Here is a 23,731-nt window from a genome sequence, read left to right on the forward strand (position 1 = left end):
GCGGGTGGATGGCCCCCGCTGCGGTCGGACTGGGTCAGCGACACTGCTGGCCCTCCCTGCTCTGCCTCTGACCTCTGACCTCACCCCAGAGCCCATGGCCCTGCTCCCCCTCTTGGAGGCAGTCTGGGAAGGTGCTGGCCGGCCCCTCCCCACTCCCTCCGCTACTCAGGAGGCCTGAGCTGGGGGCTGGAGCCAGCATCGACCCTGCCTCTCTCGAGGGTCACGGTACTCTGTCGGGAAGCTCTTGATGAACAAAGGCTCGGGAACATGCCCCCGATGATAACCCTGGGGCGAGAACACGTGTTCTGATCTTTGGAAAGAGCCAGGACGAGAGCAGCGGTGGGAGACGGACCCAGGGAGAGTGGTTTCGCGTGTCCCTGTGAGGGCAGCGGCCACGTTAGCACGAGTTCAGAGGCTACAGTCTGTTCCGCGTGGCTCTCGTGCCGCGTGAGCCTCACGTCGGAGCTTCCAGAAGTAGGGTTTCTGACAGGCGGTCGCGGGAGGGCGGCCTGTCCATGCAGAGGGCGGTGGGGCCCGCAGCAGAGCGGGCTGTGCAAAGTCGGGGGAGCTAGGGCGCCTTGCGCTCCAAGGGCAGAGTCTCCTTTGGAAAACCGCCAACCGAGCTGGGGTGCCGGGGGCTCGTCTGTGTGGGAGCTGGTGTCTCCGCCCTGAACCCCCGTCTCGTGGTGTTCGTCGGTAGACAGTTTTTAGAAAGGCTCCCGTGTCCACTGGGACGGCGGGGACACTGGGACGGCTGTTCTCAGCCGGAGGGAGTGGCTGTCGTGGAGTCCGCCCGGCTCGGGTGGAGTCCCGGCTCGTCTGCGGGCACAGACCCCACTTCTGGCCGCGGGGCCCAGGTCTCTCCCTTCCCTTCGTCTCTGACACTTGGTGTTTGCTCGTGCAGGAAGCCGCTGATTGCTTGTGTGGAGAAGCAGCTGTTAGGAGAACATTTAACAGCAATTCTGCACAAAGGTAGGTTTTCTTAACTCTCCTGTCAGACCGAAGGACGGTCCTTAATATGTTAAGAAAGCAGACAGCACCACGATGGAAAGGACGTTTTGTATTGTAATACGACAGTCACTAAAAATCATTAAGAATAACGAACGTGTTGGCTCTCAGGGAAAATGAGTTCCGAGAAGTAGCGAGTGGCCTCCGGTAGAAACCCCACGGAGCGCGCCCTTAGCCGGAGCTGCCAAGACACCCACCGCAGACAGCTCGCGGCTGGGTCCTCGTGTGGCGCGCGTCCTCCGGCACCGGCCCGGGCAGAGCACCGTGAGTGCAGGCTGCTTGGACGGCCCTTGAGTTGTCGCGGGGGCTTCCTCCCCATGCCCTCTGTGCAGATGATGCCACGTGGCTGGGGACTCGCACCAGAGTGCGCGTGTCCTTCCCGGGTCCCCTGGACGAGCGAGCACGTGGCTGTGCTGACCAGGCTGTGCTCTCGCGCCACGTCCGTCACGGCGCCCACAGCCCAGGGGAACTCCTGCCCTTCAGAGTGTGCCTCCTGCCCTGGGCGTCCGAGCGGGCACGGCTCGCGGCTCCTAGCACGTTGTGTCGTGCGCCCAGGTGCCGGTTGTTACGTTTGGAAGTCCTTGGAGCGACAGGATTGGTTTCAGGATGTGGAGACCGTAAATCTTAACTGTGGGAAGGCCCAGAATTATAAACATAAATTAGAAATTATAAGAAAAAATGAACAATCAGCTAAAAGATGAGACACGGTGACCCCCCCGCCCGCCGGCGACAGGTCCGCTCTGTGAGCGGTAAACGACGCGATGGGTCACATGGGGCCGACTGGGGCGCGCTGGTCAGGCCGCGGCGTGGGCGAGACCTGAGGGGTTAAGGAGCACAGCTGCCCGCGTGCTCAGGAAACGGCCCTGCCTGACAGGGTCAGGTCCGAGCCCAGAGACCGGCTTGTGTGCACCGAGACCAGCAGCAGCCCTGCCCTGTGCAGTGGCTCGCTGCTGTCCTCACGGTGCGCGGGGTGCCGCGCGTCAGTTGTGCTCACAGGCTCTGCTTCCGTCCGATGTGCCGCCTCAGGGCTGGACCACCTGCTTGACGAGAACAGAGTGCCCGACCTCACTCAGATGTACCAGCTGTTCAGCCGCGTGAAGGGCGGCCAGCAGGTCCTGCTGCAGCACTGGGGCGACTACATCAAGGTGCGCGGGGCCGGGGCGGGGCCGGGGCTGGGCTGGGCCGCGCGGGGCGGGGCCGGGGCTGGGCTGGGCCGCGCCGCCTCCAGGCTGTGTGGCGCCTGGCAGAGGAGCGGGGTGGTCTCTGGGCGCCGTGGTTTCCGTGGGGCAGCCGCGTGGGTAGACAAAAGTCCTACACGTCCTTCCAGATTGCTGGCGCAAACCTTTGTATTTAAAGATCATGCCAGCGGTGCGCGCACTGCGTACAGCCTGTGTGATGAAGGTCTGCCTTTCGTGCGCTCCTGCGCTCCAGGTCCAGTTCCAGCCGTGACTTTCAAGAGTCGCCAGTTTTGTGATTCTGCTTTTTAAGCACCCCATGCCTTCGCCCTGAGAATTCTTACACGCGTGTACGCCGCTTCGTTTCGTAGCCACCCAGGACTGCGATTTTCACGACACTTCGGCGTTTCTTGCCATGTTGGCATGTGGTTACAGAACGGCGGCAGGAGGGCTCTTGTGTCTGACCGTGGTCATAGGTTCCACCCGCGGGGCTGGGGGACAGGCGGAACTGGGGCAGTGTGGAGAAGGTGGGTGCAGGGTGCCAGCGCCCGTGCCCCAGCTGCAGCGCTGCTCTCTCGGTGGGCCAAGTGTTCGCATCCGGGGAGCTGGTAGGCAAAGTGTAGGAGGGGTCCCTTCGCTCTCTCTGCTGCGTGGGAATCTGTAATGATCACCAGGAAAACTTGAGTAAATAGAAGGGGTAATGGGAGGCTTGCATGCTGCTGTGTGGAACAGTCGGAAAGTCGCACATCTGTGCACACGTGGACGGCTCAGGCACACACGCACCCCCCAAGACGTGTACAGCAGCAGCATGGGGGGTTCGTGGTACAGGAAGTCTGATGGAGAAGGAGGGTGTTGCTGTGAGCAGCCCCCAGGGAGCAGGAATGCGCACTGAACACGGGAAGTGCCCCTGACAAGTGTCGGTCTCGGCGGTGGAAGTCCGTTGCTCACTGTCCAGCGCGGATGCGCAGTCACACTGACAAAACACTGGTGTGTGGTTGTCACAGGAAAGCTGACCCTGGGCAGTGTGTGTATGTTATTTTTAAATGCAGTCAGAGCAGAAGGGTCTGGAGCAGAAAGTCCCAGCCCTGCTGGCCGTACGGTGTCTGTCCACTATGTCTGTGACACCCAAGTTCATGTGTAGGTGGTACCAAGGCCACGTTTCCAGAAACATACATGTTCTTCCACTAAAGGACAGAAGTCGACTGAGTACACTTTGAAGATCTCATTGGCTGTATTTGGTGATTCGTGAACCAGGCAGCGAACCATCCAGCAGGTAGAAAGCAGCCCTGGAGAGCTGTGCGATCCAGCAGACTTTTATAGGCCAGGAGGGGGTGGGACAGGACATGCTCTAGGAAGCGCAGTTGGTGTGGCAAGGTCACCTTCCTCCGGATGGCAGGGCTCTGTCTGGCAGAGGACCTCTCCGTGCTGGCAAGCCTGCTCGTTGCTCTCGGGCTCCATTCCTTGGAGGGAGGCGGTCCGTCCCGGTCTGCTGGCCTGGGGCTGGGCACGGCACTGCACTTGGGGCTGCCGTCTCTGTCTTCGTAAACACACGAAGCAGGACTTGGACTCGCACGATCTGCTGCTGGGGTGCGCATGCCTCAGGCAGCCGTTACATGTTGGATAGGGCGTGTTTGAGTTAGAGGCACAGGCTAACAGCTGAGCTCTTGCTGGCTGGCAGTGGGGGAGAAGAACTGCGGTCAAGAAGTCCAAGTGGGTGTGGCGGGTTGATGGCGACTTCTGACTGAGGAATTCGTATGCAAAAGGGTTTTTAAAAACAGCGGATACTGGGGTGCCGGGGGGCTCAGTTGGTTAAGCGGCTGCCTTCGGCCCAGGTCATGATCCTGGAGTCCCAGGATTGAGTCCTGCATTGGGCTCCCTGCTCCGCAGGAGTCTGCTTCTCCTTTGCCCCCCCCATGCGCGCGCTCTCTCTCTCAAATAAAAATAAATAAACTCTTGAAATAAATAAATAAAAACTGTGCACACTAATTGATAAATTCTTCTAGAAGCAGGGTTACAACCCTGAAGCAGTCATTGTATATTTGCTTCGTCCTTTGAATGTAGGGTGAATCTGCGAAACTTGAGAGTGCTTGGTACTTAACACCAACAGTAATTAATTTACATGAAAGTGTCGTGAGTGAGAGCGGAGTGTGTTACCATTGCCTGTGGATGAGCTGGTGTGTGTGCTCTTGCAGACTTTCGGGACAACCATCGTGATCAACCCTGAGAAAGACAAAGATATGGTGCAGGACCTGCTGGATTTTAAGGACCGGGTGGACCACGTGGTGGAAGTGTGCTTCCAGAGGAGCGAGAAGGCCGTCAACCTGATGAAGGAGGCCTTTGAGACGTTCATCAACAAGAGGCCCAATAAGCCCGCGGAGCTGATAGGTAGGAAAGCAGCCTTCCACACGGTTTTTAGTACGGGGAAATGAGGCAGAACTCAAGCAAACGTTTTTTTCCCCAAAATGTTTAAGCTCCTCTTGGGGAGGGGAGTGAAGGATTTGTGTTATACCGTATCAGGACACACGTTTTTAAAAACGTGCGCATTATGTTTGTATTAAGCACGTGGCATTTCTGTGAGGGTGAGCACCGTCGTAATTTTGTAAAATCGAAGCTTGACGTCACAGCAGGAGGGGACAAAACTGTGTTCTCTTCTGCACGTCCTGCTCTAGCGGCTCCAGAGCCATGTTTGGCAAAAACGAGCCCTGGTTCTGTCGTGGTTACAGCAAGTAATTTGTGCCCAGAAACTGGGTGAGGAGGATTTGCTCGACTCGAGTGTCTCCGGGTCGTGAGGGTGACGTGATCTGTAGAGTGCATTTAGCATGAAGATATACTCAGTCCCTACCTTTGTGTCCTCTCATCGGGACTAAAGTAGGATAAAATTGGATGAGGTCTTAAAAGATAAGTGGTTTAAGATGAAACCATTTTTAAATGATCACTTTATCCAATTACGTTGTCATAATACCAAAACATATTTCAGGATTTGTAGACCAGTCCGTGAAAGTTTTAGACAGAGGCAGAGAGAGAAAGAGTAAATGCAATGATCAGCACTGGGCTTCCTGATTGCTGGTGAGGGTATGTGATGGGAACGTGGGGTTCACCATGCAGTTTTCTGCCTTTGTGTATGTTTGGGGTATTGGATAATAAAAAATTGTGAAGAAAAAACCAGTAGAAGCAGCAACAAGAGGGGCCCCCGGCTGGCTCAGATGGTGGACTGTGCAACTCTGCATCGGGGGGTTGTGGGTTCGAGCCCCACACTGAACGAGGGATTACGTAAGAAAATCTTTAAGAAAAAAAAAAAAAAGGCAACAAAAGAAATTGACAAGGCAGTTCAGTTTGGCCTTTATACCATTTTATGGATTGTGGTTTCTCCAAAGACGGATATTCAGCTCTTGGCCAAGCCCCGTCCCGTGGTTGATCCGTGCTGCCTTAGCCACAAGAAGGCCGAGTGGTCTCAGGGATGCCGCGTCTCAAAGGCAGGCCATTCCAGTTTCTGCAGCGGCGTGTTGTGGAGCCCAGGCGTGGGATTCGAGTATTCTCACATGAGTTGAGAGCGCTTACCTTAGAAAGTCCGATGATCTGCTCCGTCTCGTAGCGATGTCATTTTGGAAAGTTTCCAGTGCTGCCTGCCGCCTGTTGCTTGTGTGTGGAAGTTAACGGTGTTCTTTTTTGCGATTAGAAAGCGTACCAGTTCTTCAAATAATTTAAGCTCTTGATCTCACAGCAAAGCACGTTGATTCAAAATTGAGAGCGGGTAATAAAGAAGCCACGGACGAGGAGCTGGAGAGGATTCTTGACAAGGTCATGATCATATTCAGGTTCATCCACGGTGAGACGCGCCCCACGCTGTGGCTGTTAACACTGAGCATGGAGGGGAGCTTACCCTGTCCCGACTTCTGTCTGGGGCCCTGTCTTTCCTGGTAAAGACTTGCCCGAGACATTTCCACTTCCGCGTTAGCAGAGGAGGTAGAGGGACGGCCGCCCGCCGATGGCCGCGCACGTGCTCTCTGGGGGCAGCGTCCTTGGAGGCTTCCGAGGTAGAGGGGCAGAGCCAGCGCCTGGACGTCCCGCAGTCGGAGGGAATGTTTGCGTGTTAACCGATTCATGTCTTACGTCATTCTCATTTGGTTACAAATAGGGAAAGATGTCTTTGAAGCATTTTATAAAAAAGATTTGGCAAAAAGACTTCTTGTTGGGAAAAGCGCCTCAGTAGATGCTGAGAAATCGATGTTGTCCAAGCTAAAGCATGGTAAGTGTGGGGCCGGGACCGCCTGCCGCGAAGCTGTGCCCTGTGCCCGGCGCCACTCACGCCCTCTGCTTGTGCCCCAGAGTGCGGCGCCGCTTTCACCAGCAAGCTGGAAGGCATGTTCAAGGACATGGAGCTCTCCAAGGACATCATGGTCCAGTTTAAGCAGGCAAGCTGTGTTTTTGTTCAAGTAGAACAGCCGCGCATAAGCGGTCCCCCTTCATGTTGTGTCAGGCCCTCGGCCTTCAGAACGAGACCTCGTGTCTCACGCGTTTGAAAAAGAAGAATAATCCCTAAAAATGCATAATAAAAATTTGACTTAAACAAGTGCAATAGCATCCCGTGTTGGTAACGTAACCAGAGAAGCAGGAAAAATATCCCAAGTGACTTTGGAACAAGCATTCTGTGGCCTCAGTGTATGTGTCCTCAGGACTAAATACAAACGCGTGTGGAGCTGTATTTTTGAAAATTACACCGTTTACCTTTTCACGTACTCGTTGTTTTTGGTGATACTCTATAATACTTTATCTTGTTTTGTTTTCAGTACATGCAGAACCAGAGCGAGCCAGGCTCCATAGACCTGACCGTGAACATACTCACGATGGGCTACTGGCCGACGTACACGCCCATGGAGGTGCATTTAACGCCAGAGGCGAGTGTCTGAGAGAGGGTCTGCCCTGTGCTCGCATGTCAGTGCCGCCAGAGCGCCGGAGACATCTGCACGCCAGCCAGGCACAGACGTGTTGTGTATCCCCAGATACTTAATGAGAAGATTTTTAAACCGTCCCATCAAAGATCCAGTGTCCTTGTGGTCTCCGGAAAGCAGCGGTGCTCAGGAGTGCCTGTGTCCCTGTCTGGCCTCTTCTGTCCCCCGCCCCCACCCCGAATCCCCTGGGTGACCGGGGAGAAGGCAGCGGCCCAGGCGCTAGGAGGCAGTACTTGCTGGTTGTCCTTCCGTGCCAGGGTCGACACGGCGGGTCTCGTGGACACCACTGCTCAGGGCGCTGTAGGTTAGCCACGGCTGTGGGCCTGCTGGGGATTTGCAGGTAGGAAGGAGGGTCCTGAGCTCGGGAACTTAAAGTCAGCCCCGTTAATTATTAATACCAGGTGACATGGAAGAGGGCTGCTGCTGGTGTGGTTCCCGAAGTAAAAAGGGCAGGGACGAGGACCTAGAAAGGCCCAAAAAGGCATGGAGTTGTGGGAACTGGGAGCCCAGGTTGGAAACAGTCCCTCTGAAAGCTGCTTGTGTTATTTCCAAGACCATGTCTTCCAGGATTTTGTTTCTGACCCTACAGGTTGCCTTTGTGGTTTTAGTTTTTAGTTCTTAATTTATTGTTGAAGTACTGGCGTCGTACCGGTTTACACGTTGTCCTCTGCCTTTCCTCTGCCTCTGCTCCGGACACTGACGTTCCCAGAGCCCTTCAGCTGCCTTCTTGGCCCACACAGGCACTCAGACTCTAGCCTGTGCATCCCTGGGCCTGAGCACACTCGGACGTCCCGGGCTCAGCACCCCAGATGGCTCTCATCCCCTCCCCCCGCCTGAGTCCCCGCCCTGTGGGGAGTGCGACTGTGTCTGCAGGGGTGGACGCTGTGTCCGGAGCTGCGTGTAGGCTCCATGCACCCGCCTCCCCAGTTCCCACATTTTCCAGGGCCTCCGTGTGTCATGTCCCACACGGAGGCTCCTGCAGCAAACCTCCTTGCCCCTCACCCCTCACCGTGTGCAGCAGGCCGGCCGGCTGGGTCCACCGGGCTGGCCTCTTGGGATGCTGCCGAGTTTTTCTGCTGCTTGCTTTGAGGTAAGTGAAGATTTGGATGGACTTTGCAAGAATAGTTCCGAGTGTCCCCAGAAGCGACTTCTGTCTCTCCAGCCCTGCTGCCAGCGCTCCTTCTCTCTTCGTGGAAGGGTGGCGAGCCCCTGCCACGTGCGCAGATGGTCTCCTACCCCTAATATGGTGGGCACTTCCCCGGGCACGTTGCCGGGTCAGACCCCCAATACGGCTCTAATGATTGTCCCATGGGGAGCCCTGTCCTCTTCTGTCAGACCCCGCCCAGTTAGCCGTGGCCTCCCTCCTCCGTCACCCCTGCACCCGCCCAGTTAGCCGTGGCCTCCCTCCTCCATCACCCCACACCATCATCTTTCTTCCCTGAGGCTCACGTTTTCGTGAATTGTCTCCGTGTGGCGTGTGATGCGATTCCGGCCCTGCTTGTCCAGCCAGAACCGCACCCGGGTTTGCTCGGCACTATGTCGGGAGGCCTCTGCTGTCCATTGACCCCCCTGTCTGTTGGTGTTGGTTCACGTTGTCATTGGGTTACGGTGTTAGCTGGTTTCTTGACTGTGGTTACTGTGTTTCCTTCTGTAATTTGGAAAATCTGGGAGAAGACGATACTCTTCTTTCCCCTCAGACTCTCCTGCTGGGCAATTCCTGCCTGAGGCCACTTTCACCTTGACGAGCAGTGGCTTTCTCTGTCTTTATCTGTACGAACTCATGGAACCCTGGTTACTTGCCTCGACGTTCACGCTGGCCCGCGTCTGGCTGGCCCTCTTACAGGCCCTTTGCCCTCCTACATGCTCGTGTGGGTTTTTTAGTACTTTCTTGTTTCCTACCAAAGATGTTTGAGGCTTGCCATACTCGGCGTCTTTAGAAAACACGCTTACAATATGAATGTAAATGACGCAATTGGAGGTGGAGTGTACCTACAGTTTGGGGCTTTAAGCTGTACAGTAGGGGGCACCTTGTAGTTCATTGCAGCCGTCGCGCTCCCTCCCCCCCCGCCCCCCAGTCCAGACCTCGGCACCCGCTAGCCCTCTGGCTCTGGGTCTCCTGTTCTGGTACTAACGCAATTAGAACCGCACGCTGTGGCCTTTGTGTCGGGCTGCTTCCTCTTGGCTTCCTGTTTTCAGGACCCGCCTGTGCTGCAGCCCGTGTCAAGCCTCCTTCCTTTTTAGGGCTGAGTGATACTCCAGGGTGCACAGACCACATGTCATCCGTCCACCTGTCCACCCGTCCACGGATACCTGAGTTGCTTTTGGCTTTAGGCTGCTGCGGGTGTCGCGGCTGTGACGGGCGCGTAAATACGGGGTCCCTGCGTTCAGTTCATTTGCGGCCCGTGCCTGGGAGCAGAAGCGCTGGCTCACGGGAAGGCCCCCGTCCTCCGGTTTCTGCAGCGGCCGCCACCGCACTCCCACTCCCGGTGGAGGCACACGGGCCTCCAGCGTCTCCGCATCCGCGTCCACATCGATCATTTAGCCGTCGTAGCGGCAGAGAAGCAGTGTCTCCTTGTGGTTTCATCTGCTTCTCCCTAGCGAATAACGATACTGTTAGTGTCATTTCACGTGCTCATTGGCCACTGTCGCTCTTGAAGAACCGCCCGTGCGAGTCCCTTGCCTGTCTTGACACCGTGTTACCTGCCTTCCTGTTGCTCAATTGCCAGAGTTCTGAATGTGTTCGGATGCTGGATCTTTTACCAGGTGTTGATTTGCAGATATCTTCTCGCATCGTGTGAGCTGTCTTTTTCCTTTTTTAATAGTGGTTTTTGCACAGATTCTTAGAATTTTGATAGAGGCTGATCTGTTTTTCTGTTGTTACTTTTTCGTGTCCTATCTACGAACAATGCCCAAGGTCATCGAAATGCACTCGTATGTTTTCCACTGAGGCCTTTGTGGTCGTGGCTCCCACATGTAGGTCTCTGGTCCATTTTGAGCCTGGGGCTGTAACCGGCGCACAGGAATCACCCAGAATTAGCCGCTGTCCTCTCCCTCTCCTTATGACTGCCAGGAGTTAATCTCAGGGAGAACATTTTTAAGAAGCATGTTGCTGTACTGGCTTTTTTGTCTGGGGGTCGTATGGTATCAGATGAATGTTCTCAGAGTCGCTGCCTTTCAGATACATACTGGAAAACTTAGAAACGAAATGACAGTGACATCTGGGATTTGACGTTGATGACAGGTAACGGGTGTGGGAGATAGTTTCGAAGCATGAGGACAGGTTTGCTGCGCAGGACAAGGCCGCTGGGCTTCATGACTTGGAACACACCGGAGGGCACAGCAGGCTGGCAGAGCGGGTTCACTGCTTCACGCCTGCCGTGCAGCAGTGCGGCCCTGCCCCTGGGCTCCCCGTCCAGAGGGACGTTCACAAGTCGCGGTGACTGCTGTCAGGGGCAAGAGCAGCTAGAGAAGACCCGTGAGGACCGCGTTCTCACAGCGATGGGTGTGGTGGCGGGTTCCACTGGGAGCCCGAGGGGTGATGGCGTGGCGCATTGAGTCGAGTGGAGGAGGCCAGGAGAGGCCAGCGCAGTGAGCAGTTCAGGAGGGGACCTTGGCTAGCCTCGGGAGGGTTTCATTCTTGCTCCTCAGACTTGGAAGCAGCCGAGGACGCTGACAAGGGAATGAGCTAAGTGGCTGGCACGGAGGACCGGAGCTGAGGGTGCCACGGTGGCTGGGGTGGGCGGGAGACCAACCGAGGAAGGCTCCGAAGGACGGACGTGAGACAGAAACGGAGGTCTAAGCGACAAGTGTCACGGAGGGCAGGGGAGGCTGCCGTCTGCCGTCCGTGCACAGAGCTGTTAGGGTCATCTCGCTAGTAGAAGCCTGAAGCAGCACTTGCTGTCCTGGGCAGAGCGGGAGACGTCCAGGGAACCGAGCACAGAGAGGGCGGGGGGCGTCTGGCACCCCAGAAAGCACATGTGGAAATGCTCTCGGGGCATAAGAGAGCTTGTCTGTTAGGAAGAGTGGGGTGCCGGGGTGTAGAAGGCACGGACACCTGGACAAGGAGGAGGGGCTCAGGAACTTGGAAGCAAGATCACAGCAATGAGGAACTGGGAGAATGGAAGGTGCAAGGAAATCCCAGAAAGTAAGGACAGAAACAGACGCAGGCTACGCAAGCAGGCTCCCCGCGTCTCGGCCCCGCCCTGCAGGGGGGTGTGGGCGGAGCACCAGGACCTGGTGCAGCCGCGGGGCCTGTGGCCAGCATCTCTGACTGGGGCTCTTCCCGGTGGTGCTGACTGGTGGTCTCTGCCACTGGCCGGGGGAGCCCAGCGTGCAGTGTGGACACTGCCGACCGCGGCCCGTGCGTCCATCGGGGACAGCTTCAAGGGCCGTAGGTTAGTCGGGAACCGCGGCGGTCAGAATACAGAGCTGATCTCTCTGTTCCGCTGTGAAAACCTGTAAAAACCCTGTGAATTGCGCAGTACGTGGTCTTAGATGCGCGGTGTTACTGTGATTGATCACGTGTTGTTCTCCTGCAGATGGTTAGACTTCAGGAAGTATTTAAGACGTTTTATCTCGGGAAGCACAGTGGTCGGAAACTTCAGTGGCAAACTACATTGGGACATGCCGTTCTCAAAGCAGAGTTTAAGGAAGTAAGTTCTTTGTCTGGTTCACTTACTTTTCGTAAACATGTTACTAGCATTTTTTAAATTGTGGTTGAACTTCAGTAACAAACGAGAGATCATGCACTGGCTTTTCTGGGTTGACAGAATGAAATAGTTGAAGCATTAATTCTCCAGTCAATAAACATCAATAAGAAATCAATAAAAATAGAAAAGCATTTACCTAACTGAAAAAGGAGCAAAGGGGTGCTGGCTTGGGCGGCACACGGACCGGAACCGGAACAGCAGAGGAGAGTCGCACGGCCTCTGTGCGGAGATGACCCGCAAATTCGTGAAGCGTTCCGTGCTTTTTTTTTTTTTTTTTAATATTTGATTTATTTATTTGACAGACAGAGATCACAAGTAGGCAGAGAGAGAGGCAGGCAGAGAGAGAGGAGGAAGCAGGCTCCCTGTGGAGCAGAGAGCCGGATGCGGGGCTCGATCCCAGGACCTGAGATCACGACCTGAGCCAAAGGCAGTGGCTTAACCCACTGAGCCACCCAGGCGCCCCCGTTCCGTGCTTTTAAAAGAGCAAAGGGTAGAGGTAGCTCACGAAAGCAAGGCTAAGAAAATCGAGTTCAGTGAAAATAGGTTCTGCTTCTCTGCTAGTCAAAGGGTTACATATTAAAATGCAGTAAAATACCACATTTTATGTGCAGAGTTGATCAAGGCTAAAACTTCAAGGAGCAGCGCCTCTGACTAGTGGGAGTGTTTGGGAGGGCCGTTGGCAGCGCCTCGCCAGCCTCTGACGTCACAGTAGTGCCAGTTCTGGAAATTCCTCTTAACAGGACGTTTGCACAGAGCAGGGCATAAGCCCGTTTGTTGCCGTGCTAGTGTTAAGGGAACGTGATACGAGAGGAACGTGCACAGCGTGATAATGGAGGTGGTCGGGAAGCGGCCTTCACGTTACCGGGTACCTTCAGTTTTGTGAATAAGATGTGATGGTAGACACTAAGCAAAACTTTACAGAATTTCTACTTTGCTGCTGTTACAACGTACTAATGCGTTGTATCCTGTAGGTGAGGCAAACATACGTACGTGACACGTGTAACTTACACATACCCTGACCTGCCTCTGCACAACTGACCTTCCCCCGCAGCCCTGCAGCTTTCCTCTGCACGGAGCTCCCTGCGTGCTCCCTGCGTGCGTGCTCACTGTGTGTGTGCAGTAGCGTGCGTGTGTGTGTGTGTGCTCACTGCGTGCGTGTGCAGGCCTCTGCTGTGGGGACTCGGTGAATAGAAGCAGGAGATGCGGGGCGCCTGGGTGGCTCAGTGGATTAAGTCACTGCCTTCGGCTCGGGTCATGATCTCAGGGTCCTGGGATCGAGCCCCGCATCGGGCTCTCTGCTCCGCAGGGAGCCTGCTTCCTCCTCTCTCTCTGCCTGCCTCTCTGCCTACTTGTGATCTCTGTCAAATAAATAAATAAAATCTTTAAAAAAAAAAAAGCAGGAGATGCTGTGAGGTCCAAGGCCCAGTTTCTCTTTATTCTTGTATAGTCTGTTGCTGCTGCTTGTTTGGTGGCTGGTTAGTCGTTCCCTAGCCCCACACCCCATATAGTTTGAGAGAAAAGAAACCTTTTCAGCTTTTCCACAGATTGTGCGGACCACTCCCCACACGCCGTGCCCGTTTTCTTTCAGGGAAAGAAAGAGTTCCAAGTGTCCCTCTTCCAGACGCTGGTGCTTCTCATGTTCAACGAAGGGGATGGGTTCAGCTTTGAAGAAATAAAAATGGCCACGGGGATAGGTAAGAGTCCTACTGTCCGGATGAATGCATGGTTTCTGCATGTCCTTGTTGTGAAAACCTGTGTTCGTGTAAGAGGACGTGGGCTCGGGCTCTGCTGGCCACACTGAGCACAGCTCCTCTCGTTCTCGCTGTCTCCTTCCCTTTGATGGCGGCCGCTATCTGGTTTTCTCCCTTGCAGAGGATGGCGAGCTGCGAAGGACATTACAGTCCCTGGCCTGTGGCAAAGCACGAGTTCTGGTTAAAAGTCCCAAAGGGAAGGAGGTGGAGGATGGGGACACGTTCACGTTCAACGGGGAGTTCAAGCATAAGCTGTTCCGGATAAAGATCAACCAGATCCAGATGAAGGAAACTGTACGTACGGACGTCCTCGCGGGGGCCCTGGTGTTTACAGTCCTTCTCGAGCACCCTGATGTGGCCTCGGTTCCCCTGGTATTCGTGGTCGGGCTGAACGCGAGGCAAGTGCGCGTAGGTCATCCTCCCTGCTCACGAGAGTGCAGTGACAGATCTTCCTGGGCCGGGTCCTGGCAGCGTCGAGAGCTCGTGTCCAAAACCCCATCCCTTGCCTTCTTATGTTCGCCCAGCACCCTTCGGCCTCGGCCTCAGCCAGGGCCTGGCGAGGACGTGCTGAGGGTCGTGGGTGTCGCAGGCCCACTGACATGGTGGCTGCACATGGTCTGCGCAGGTGCAGCGTCTGGGGCTTTGACGAGACGCCAGCTGTCTCGCGTCCAGAGCACGGTCTGCGCCGCTGCCCTCAGCCCTTCCTGACGCGGTCGCCCTCACGCCCCTGGGCTGTTGTCGCGCACGCAGGCCAGGAAGGCAGCGGCACCGCTGCTTCCCACGTACAGAACGGGGTGTCCAGCTGGCCCCCGGGCGTGTGTGTGAGTGGAGTGGCCTTGTGAAGGCACGAGGTCGCCTCAGTGTCAGGACAGCTTCTGTTGGTCTCCGGCGGCTTCACCTGCCTGCGGGCGTCCGGGTGCGGCCCAGTCGGAAGTCAGTTGCGATCACACAGAAAGACACGCGGGAGGCCAGTAAACTATATAAAAAATACTCGTTCTCATCAGTAATTGTTTTTACTTGGAATTAAAGTAATACTCCACTTTCTGCCTGTCAGGGTTGGAAACGTGTAGAAGTTTGGTAATATCCGGAGCCGGCAAGTATGTGAGAAAACAGGCGATTCTCTTTATGTCTTTGTCTTGAAAGATGCTCTTGGTGGGCAATTTGACGTACTTGTTAAAGATTTAAATGCAGGGGCGCCTGGGGGGCTCAGTGGGTTAAGCCGCTGCCTTCAGCTCGGGTCATGATCTCGGGGCCCTGGGATCAAGTCCCGCGTCGGGCTCTCTGCTTGGCGGGGAGCCCGCTTCCTCCTCTCTCTCTCTCTCTCTCTGCCTGCCTCTCTCCCTACTTGTGATCTCTGTCTGTCAAATACATAAATAAAATCTTTAAAAAAAAAAAAAAAAGATTTAAATGCATATGTCCTTTGATCCATCTTTTTTAATCTTAGGAATTTCGGATGGATTAAAAGGTGCACCGTTTTAGAGTGCAGATTTTAGAGTGAACTCTTTCTCCCCGGAGATAGCGTCTCCTGCCACCTATGTTTGCACGCGTGCAGCTTTCTCCTATGAAGATAGGTCATCTTTTTTCTGATGGGATACTCTGTGTATGCCATTTCTATGTAGCATTTTGTCACCTGTTCTTACTCTTTCTTACGGGCTTCTTTCCGTGCCAGGACTTGGTTTTTCGTGGAGCAGAGTAGCTGCTTGTGTGACTGTGGGAGCTTGACAGTGCCGTGTTGAAAGGCATTTAAGTTCCTTCCGTCTCACTGGAAATAGCATGACACGAAACATCGTGGCAGAGATTCCTGTGTGCCTGTTTGTTTCCTCAGTATAAAATCATTGCCCTGGGGAGCACCTGGGTGGCTCAGTCAGTTAAGTGTTGGCCTTCGGCTCGGGTCATGATCTCAGGGTCCTGGGATCGAGCCCTGCATCGGGCTCTCTGCTCAGCGGGGAGCCTGCTTCCCCCTCTTCCACTCCCCCTGCTTGTGCTCCCACTCTCGCTGTCTCTCTTTGTCAAATAAGTAAATTTTTAAAATCTAAGGAAATAAAATAATAAAATAAAATTGTCCCTGTTGAATTACAGGGTCAAAGAATGCGTACTTTTGTTGGTTTGACCAGCCTTTGCTGAATGGAAGTCTGGAGGACTTTTACCAGATTCAGTGTCCAGCTTCGCAACAGGGCTGGCCCTCCCTCCACCAGTCTTTGCCCGCCCTGTTGGGCCTGCCATCTTAGCTTGAATTTGAGCATCTTTATGCCACTTAGTAGCTTATGCAAATTCTGTAGTCTTTCTGATCCTCAAGTCTTCGTCTTTTAAAGTAGACCTAATACGACCACAGGCTGTGTGAATTAGTGCGGTGTTTACAAAGCCTCCTGGCCGAGCACCTGTCAGCGCTTTGTCGGTGTGGCCGTTTTCGTCTAGTTAATCGTTTGTTCAAGTCACTGGCACGTTTGCGGGCGTATTCCTTCTCATGAGTAAATGTCCTTTGTATATTTAAGAGACTGACCCTTTATCATTTGTGACAGTTCTGTCTTCTGAGGTTTTTTCCCCCTACATCGTAGTTTTTAAGTTCTTAAGTATAGTCTTTGCCTTCGTGGTTTCTGACCTGGGGGGTCATGCCTAGGAAAAAAGACCTTCCTTTACCCCAGCATTTAAAAAATAATTACTTGTATTTTTCTGGTAGTTTTTACATTTAAGTTTTTCTTTGAGCAATGTAGAAATTCCTTTAATATCAAAAAGCAATCTAACTACTTTTCCTGTTCTAAAACTATGGATTGAAAATACAATTCTTTGACAACTTATTTGAATTGTCCCCTTTATTTATTAAGTTTACATATTATGGGTCAGTTTCTCGATTGTGTTTTACGACATTGATTGATCTGTTTCATGACCAGCACTCAAATTCTTTTAATGAATGTGCCTGTTCCTATAAACTTATTCTCCCAGAGAGCTTGAGAGTAATTTTATTTTGTCTTAGCCCTCTGAATAAGAACATGGACATTTTTTAATCAGAGTGTATTACATTAATTTCCAGTTTTCATTTTTATCATATTAAGTCTGATTCATATTTGTGTTTGTATATATATGGATATAAATCTCTTCTCTTCATGAGATTTTTCTACAAATACCAAGCACCTTCTCTGGGCCAGGTCCTCTGTGCAGCACAGAGAATTCATCTGTTAACAATAACACATTCTTTTTTTTTTTAAGATTTTATTTATTCATTTGACAGAGATCACAAGTATACAGAGAGGCAGGCAGAGAGAGAGGAGGAAGCAGGCTCCCTGCTGAGCAGAGAGCCCGATGTGGGGCTTGATCCCAGGACCCTGAGATCATGACCCGAGCCGAAGGCAGAGGCTTAACCCACTGAGCCACCCAGGCGCCCCGACAATAACACATTCTTACCAAGGGTCTGTCTCGGGGAGCTTTGAGCCAACAGGTGCCAGATGATTACATACCGAAGAGCTTGTTAGACTTGAGGTCAGAGGCATGACTGAGAAGTCCAGGAAAGCCGGTCTAGTCCCGAGGGTCAGGGAAGGCTTTCCCGCCAAAGGCAGAGCCGAGCTGGGCGAGGCCTGGATCCAGAGGCAGGTCACACCCATGAAGGACGGGGGGGGGGGGGGGAGGCACTGAGGACTGCAGGCAGGCAGGGCCAGTACAGCGCTGGTCCTCGCACTGTGCACATTCTGTCCGTGCGTGCGCATGAACACCACTCACCTTGCCATCTTTACCTTGTTTCCAGCCCCTTTACGGAATTCTCATGGTCTTCGGTGGTTCTTCAGTTGATTTTCTTGGGTTTTTGGGTTTGTAGCTCATCTGCAAAGAATTCTCATGTGTCTGCTCCTCTTCAGTAAAGTCCTCTTAGTGCGTAGCTAGAGCCTCTGAAATAACTTTTCTCTTTCCCAAGTAGGCCCCACGCCCAGTGTGGGTCAAGATCAAGAGTCGAACGTTTAAGCCACTGAGCCGCCCAGGCCCTGCCCCTCCCCCGAAATAACGTTTTTAGGAACTAATAGTGCTCCCGGGCTTTTTTCCACGTCCTGATTATTCTCGTCGTACGTGCAGGGAGCATTAACCTTTGGGGGTCATGGGTCCCTTTGGGAAGCGTGGCCTCTGTCTCTCTGAAGATGCACGCACAGCCCTGCCCGTCCACTGCCCGCCGGGGTCTGCAGACCTCTGTTAGGTTGCTCCGTAACTAACGTGAAGTCGTTCCCAGTATTCGCTATTTGCTTCTGATAACAGCTTTTTTTTTTTTTTTGAGTATATTATTGAGTATATTATATATTTTTGAGTATATTATTATACACCCCTTATTAGGGGTGCAGGTCTGTGAATCATCAGGCTTACACCCTTCACGGCACTCACCGTAGCACACACCCTCCCTCCCCTGTGTCCATCACCCAACTTTTTATCCTGTTCAGGTATTTTTTTTTCAGTTGTGTTTTAGATCAAGAAGATGTTCAGCATCAGTAGTGGGTTTCCGGGTGAGGAGCAAAGCTGACATTTCTGGATCGATCTCTGAGAGCTGTTGTGCTGGTTTTACTGTGCTCCAGGATCTACAAAATAGTGTTTTGTAGCTTTTTTGTGAGGGAAATGGAACTTTATTTTTGAAGGTCTGGTACCGAAGTCGTCTTGTCCTTGGGAAGCTAGGTTTTGCTTGAGCAGATAAGAATGCGTAACAGAACAGGATTTACCCAGAGCTTGGCCTTTCTTTGCATCAGAAGTTTCTCCTCAAACTGCACACTGAAAGCTCCCCGTCCTGTGTCCATGTGTGCAGGTAGAGGAGCAGGTCAGCACCACGGAGCGCGTGTTCCAGGACAGACAGTATCAGATCGACGCGGCGATCGTCAGGATCATGAAGATGAGGAAGACCCTGGGTCATAACCTTCTAGTTTCTGAATTGTACAATCAGCTGAAATTTCCAGTAAAGGTAAATGGATATTCTCTTATTAAAGTGTCGTGTCATGCTGAACATTGGAAAGACGTGTTCCGTTCTTAACACTATAGACTCATTTGTCCCGCATCACGGGGGATCATTTCTGCACAAACCCACCTGTGGTCCAGCAAGTGTCGAACAACCGGCAGGTGAGGACAGCAGAGTCTTCACCCCAAATGCTGTCCGTCACCATCGCAGGAATGAGCGGTCACTAACACTCGCCCTTGCAGGGACGTTGTACTTGCTGGGGAGGGCAGGCCTGTGGCGCAGCTCCAGGCAGCGTCTCTCAGTAGTGTGGCTCTTCAGATTATGCCCAGGGAGCTCCCACAGACAGCTCATTTACCAGCAGTGACAAGCACCAGAGCGTTTTCTGTTTGCATAATATCTCCTTGTTTCTGTGCGTAAGAAAGTCGACCCTGAACCATTCAGTCCGTGCACATGTCCAGGACTGACAGCTGTCCTGGGTATGTGGGGTCCCGGCGGGTAGGGAAGCATTAGGGAAAACTTGAAACCGTGAGCCTCCATCTGGAGAGGTATGGGGTCTCCTGAGACCTGGCTTTCCAGTGCCTGCACCTGGCCCTCTGCTCCTCTGCGGCGGAGGCTCCCTGATCCCGTGCCGTCTGGTTTGGTACAGGAGCAGCCGACACTCCATCCTCCCCAAGGGGCCCAGTTAGATGGCTCAGTGAGCAGACGCCGACGCGGCCGCAGCGGTCTCCCGGGTGGGCACGGGGCTGCTGTGCACACCGGAGACGGCACGTGCTCCACCGTCAGGAGACCCTGCTGTGGGCGCCGCCCTTCCCTGCCTCCAGTGCTGGGCTTCAGTTCCCCTTTGCAGACGAGAGACCCGCAGTTAAAGGACTGAACGGGGGGTGAGGCGTGCGGCGACCCCTTGTCTTGTGAACATATGATCTGTCTCTGAACAGGTGGTCAGGCCTTGGATAGGGACCGTGTGCCCTTGCACAGGGCAAGCTGGTGCGTATATGCCCAGGTGTGCTTCCTGCCGCAGCAGAGCCGGGGGCGCCCTTCCCAGGCAGCCTCGCCATGAAGCCTGTCGTCTGCTTTCAGCACGGGAGCACTCGCGTTCTGGGGCCCACCCCCCACCCAGAGCATAGATTGCCAGGACGCGCTAACACAACGCGGGACTTGGGGAGACCTGTCCTCACAGAGGATGAGGATGCCCTGAGACGACGTCGGATTTCCCCGTCAAACAAATGCAACGTGTGACCCCCAGCGTGGGGCTGCCGTGCTTGGGAGTCAGGGAGCGCTGGCCGAGAACGCAGTCCCCCTTGGCCCCTCACGGCCTGCTCTGACCACTCACAGGGGAGCACGTCGATCGAGGGAGAATGTTAGCCTTGTCTGTGAAGCGCAGGGACTTCCATTGGGTTCATTTTGTAATTCGTGTATAATCATAGTTGACATTCGGATACGGACGTCTCCTATAATCGTACCCACGGTGGCAGCCATGTGCTTCTTGTCTATGTTCTGTTCCCCTTTGTTTGTAAATGTAATGCCGCTATAATGGAGGGGTTTTGTTTTTCTTTTTCAGCCTGGAGATTTGAAAAAGAGGATTGAATCTCTTATAGACAGAGACTATATGGAGAGAGACAAGGACAATCCGAATCAGTACCACTATGTGGCCTGATGTGTCGGCCAGCTGTTTCTCTCAGCAAGACACTAGAATGTACCTTCAGAGCAGCGGCGCACCGCCGTGCTGTTTCCAGGACTTCTGCCGTGGAGCCAGCACGGAGACTTTGGGGTTAGAAGAAAAAGAGATGATTCTTGGGTCGCCCTTCACGAAGTTCACGGGTTTGCAAACGACATGTGTGACTTTCCCTCCAGTTCCCCCTCTTATTCTCTCGGTGTTCAGGTCGTCGTCGTTGCTCGGTTGCAGATGGACTTTGCGATTGGACGAGAAGATGTTGATTAGAAGAGTTTTCTCTGTGAGATGTTGCTCTTGTGGCAGGAAGCTGAAGGTTTGGTGTGGCCTGTGCGTGTGCGCGTGTGTGTGTGTGATCACGAATGCACAGCGGCAGAGACCCTCCGGGCTGCATTCACGGGCTGCGGGGGTCTCAGGTGGACTCCTGAAGGCTCTCGCGGTTGACAGACGCCTAGTTAGAAACGAGAGCCCTGCGTGGCGAGCGTCAGGAGGACACGGTCGGTGTCAGGCACCGGCTCATTGATGATGCAACCCAGTACCGGCGTCTGTTTGTCTCCTGTATCTTCCATACGTTTTCGCTCCGACCGACCAGAGCGAGGTTTCTCAGTGAGACCTCTCTCGTGCGCTGGGACAGCACCGGGCCGGGCGTGCCTGCCGCGGGAGCCCGCTCACGGCTTTGTTCTTCTTCCACCGAGTTGTGAATTTTCTGTTCAGGGGCTTGGGGGACGGTGTGTTTGTGTGTGTACAGATTGCGTCGAGCAGTCCCTGCTTTTGCGTCGGCGGAGCTGCTGTTTGATTTAATTGCTCGAATAAAGTTTGGTTTCACAGCCCTGCACGGGGACAGCCGTCGCGCTCTGTGCTGGGGCCACTGTAAAAAGTTTTCTAGGAGACTTCAAGTCTGGCTGTTGTGAAGCAGAGGTTATTTTGTGAAAAGATTAAAAGGATTTTGTTGGCACCTGGTTTCATGTTGTGTGTGTATAGGTGAGGCTGAGCAGGGGCGACGATGTTAGTGCGTAACTGTAACAAAGATACTTTCTGGTAACATTTAAAAGTACTTTATATTTTACATAATAGCATGTTTCATTTTGATTAAAAGCTACCAAAGGAATTTTGATCATGGTATAAGTGTTTAAAGCAATATTTTCTGGGATATACCAAGTTTATATAATTTAATTTTGTGCTAAATTATTAAAAATTTCTCCCTTTTTGAAACATGCGTGTTTAAAATACGACATCTTACGGGTTTCCATGTGAAAATCCTCACTCTTGAAGTATCATTATTTCTATATTTGTAAATTTTCATTTGTCTGTTCTATGCTACATGGTCTAGGAAAGACCAAATAGATTTCTACTTCTTAAATTTTAGGTTCATTGTCTCTAGAAATTGTTAATCTTGTAATTTAATGTAGACTTAACTCTGAATAAAATTAGTTTAATTGGCCTTAAAATTACATTAATAAAACTTGTGGTATGCAAACAACACATTCTCCTGTTAAGCAACTCAAAGTCCACGTCCAGGACGGCGGACAGAGAAACACGGAAGCGGGTACACAGGGCCTCCTTCTCAGGAGTGGAGCTGCCCTGTCCTCTCATGAATCAGGGTTGGCGAGGGTGTCGTTGCAGTGAAAGGCCAATGTGGCCCCACAAAGGGTGTACGGGAAGCGGGGCAAGCAGGAGCCACAGAACTGGAGAGGTGGTGAGCCCAGAAAATCTGAGAGGACCAGAGCAAAATCGGTGACCAAAAAAGAACAAGTTTTGTTTTGTTTTTTAAAGATTTTGTTTATTTGACAGAGAGAGATATCACAGGCAGAGAGAAAGGAGGAAGCAGGTTCCCCGCTGAGCAGAGAGCCCGACGCAGGGCTCGATCCCAGGACCCTTAGATCATGACCTGAGCCGAAGGCGGAGGTTTTTTTTTGTTTTGTTTTGTTTTGTTTAAATATGTTGGGATCATCCCCACATTCTTTTTTTTTTTTTTTAAAGATTTTATTTATTTATTTGACAGAGAGAGAGAGATCACAAGTAGGCAGAGAGGCAGGCAGAGAGGAGGAAGCAGGCTCCCTGTGGAGCAGAGAGCCCGATGCGGGGCTCGATCCCAGGACCCTGGGATCATGACCTGAGCCGAAGGCAGCGGCTTTAATCCACTGAGCCACCCAGGCGCCCCAAAGGTGGAGGTTTTAACCCACTGAGCCGCCCAGGCGCCCCAGAGAACAAGTTTTTATCAGAACACAAAACTCACGAGAAAGCCAAGATATAACGGAAAGGCATGTTTTCAGTAGCCACAGAACAATGACGAAATTTATAGTGGCAAACAGGGAAATGGAAAAGCGTGTTTAAGTGACGTGGGGAGCAGAGAGAAAGCCTGAAGAAGGGGCCAGAGGCTGATGTCACATTTGTCTCTGCAGCATCTGAGGACGCCACACGGCCTTACCTGTGGACACAGACCGAGGGACCCCAAAGTCGCAGGAGAAAAGCAGGAGAAAACCCATCCTGGCATCGTGTCAGGAGATGACGCGCTCCTGGCACGCAGAGGCCTCCTGCCACCGAGCCGTTCAGGAGTAACGCAGACACGGGAGCGCCGCAGCACAAGGGGCGCATCGTCAGCAAGGGCTGAGTCACCACCTCGAGAAAAGCCCAGTTGGGTTACCCTCCTTGACACGGAAATAAGTGCCAGTGCTCAGAGATTTAAGTGTTAGAAGAAACGAGGCCATAAATACGAGGAGAAAGCACGAGATCATTTTCTTCTCATTCTCACTGGAAAAAAGTCTAACCGCGAATTAAGTTCTGTGTTCATCTCTCAAGTGACAGTGACCTTCTGAAAGTTGACATGCGGACCCGTGTGCCCGGGAGGTGCGGGGTAGGGCTCCGAGGGGGGCGAGCGTGGGCCAGCAGCCCGGCGGCAGGGTGGGCTCCGCGGGAGCTTAAGCAGCGCCTGGCGGCGGAGGAGACGGGAGCGGCGAGCGCCCACCCACCGAGATTTCCAGAGAGGAGGCAGGGTGGGCTCCAGGGCTCACTTCGAGACATGCCGGTTCAGAGCTCCGCAGAGGTTTGGGCAGCGTCGTGGAGAGAGGCGTCCTGAGCCAGGAGGGGGTGCCGCCCAGGTGGGCAGGAGCTGGGGGCAGCCGGGTCTGACCCTGGGGCTGAGCCGACTCCGTGAAGGCCGCCGGCAGAGGAGTTGTGCGTGTCCAGGAGGGTCGGCGGAGAGGGAGGGGCGGGCGGACGTGGGAGGGCTGGGTGACCCGGGCCTGGACAGAAGGCGTGTGCTTCCGAGAAGCCGGGGGTCCCAGAGCGGGGAGACTTGCCTGCAGCAGGCAGTGAGTGGGAGGGAAGCCGCCTACCCTGCCTCCCCAGGTCCAGGGCGAGGGGCCCGTGGTAAGACAGCCCTGAGGTGCGGGGCTGCAGGGAAGCCGGGCCCGGGGACAGCCTGGGGGGCAGCGGCGGTGGGAGAGGAGCCCCCGGGCCGGGAAGGCTCTGCCCGCGGGCCTGTGGCCGGCGTCCCCGGTCGCTCCCCCACTGCCCACAGGGGACAAGAGAGAGAGAAGGGAGCTGCGCCGCCTG

General features: G+C 53.7%; 1 protein-coding gene across 6 annotated transcripts in view; it reads left to right on the top strand.

The window, feature by feature from the left end:
- Positions 1 to 21,131, top strand: part of CUL4A (cullin 4A) — a 42,801-nt gene extending 21,670 nt beyond the window's left edge. For all 6 annotated transcript variants that reach the window (XM_045978011.1, XM_045978009.1, XM_045978012.1 and 3 more), the window contains 12 exons: positions 905 to 972; positions 2,035 to 2,153; positions 4,376 to 4,568; positions 5,905 to 6,009; positions 6,319 to 6,429; positions 6,510 to 6,595; positions 6,971 to 7,078; positions 11,671 to 11,784; positions 13,430 to 13,535; positions 13,714 to 13,886; positions 18,361 to 18,513; positions 20,066 to 21,131. In XM_045978011.1, coding sequence (XP_045833967.1) covers positions 905 to 972; positions 2,035 to 2,153; positions 4,376 to 4,568; positions 5,905 to 6,009; positions 6,319 to 6,429; positions 6,510 to 6,595; positions 6,971 to 7,078; positions 11,671 to 11,784; positions 13,430 to 13,535; positions 13,714 to 13,886; positions 18,361 to 18,513; positions 20,066 to 20,161 — 1,432 coding nt within the window. In that variant the 3' untranslated portion in view covers positions 20,162 to 21,131. The remainder of the gene's footprint in view (positions 1 to 904; positions 973 to 2,034; positions 2,154 to 4,375; positions 4,569 to 5,904; positions 6,010 to 6,318; positions 6,430 to 6,509; positions 6,596 to 6,970; positions 7,079 to 11,670; positions 11,785 to 13,429; positions 13,536 to 13,713; positions 13,887 to 18,360; positions 18,514 to 20,065) is intronic.
- Positions 21,132 to 23,731: the final 2,600 nt, after the last annotated feature.

This window comes from Meles meles, chromosome 14 (genome assembly GCF_922984935.1).
Source record: "Meles meles chromosome 14, mMelMel3.1 paternal haplotype, whole genome shotgun sequence".
Lineage (NCBI taxonomy): Eukaryota > Metazoa > Chordata > Mammalia > Carnivora > Mustelidae > Meles > Meles meles.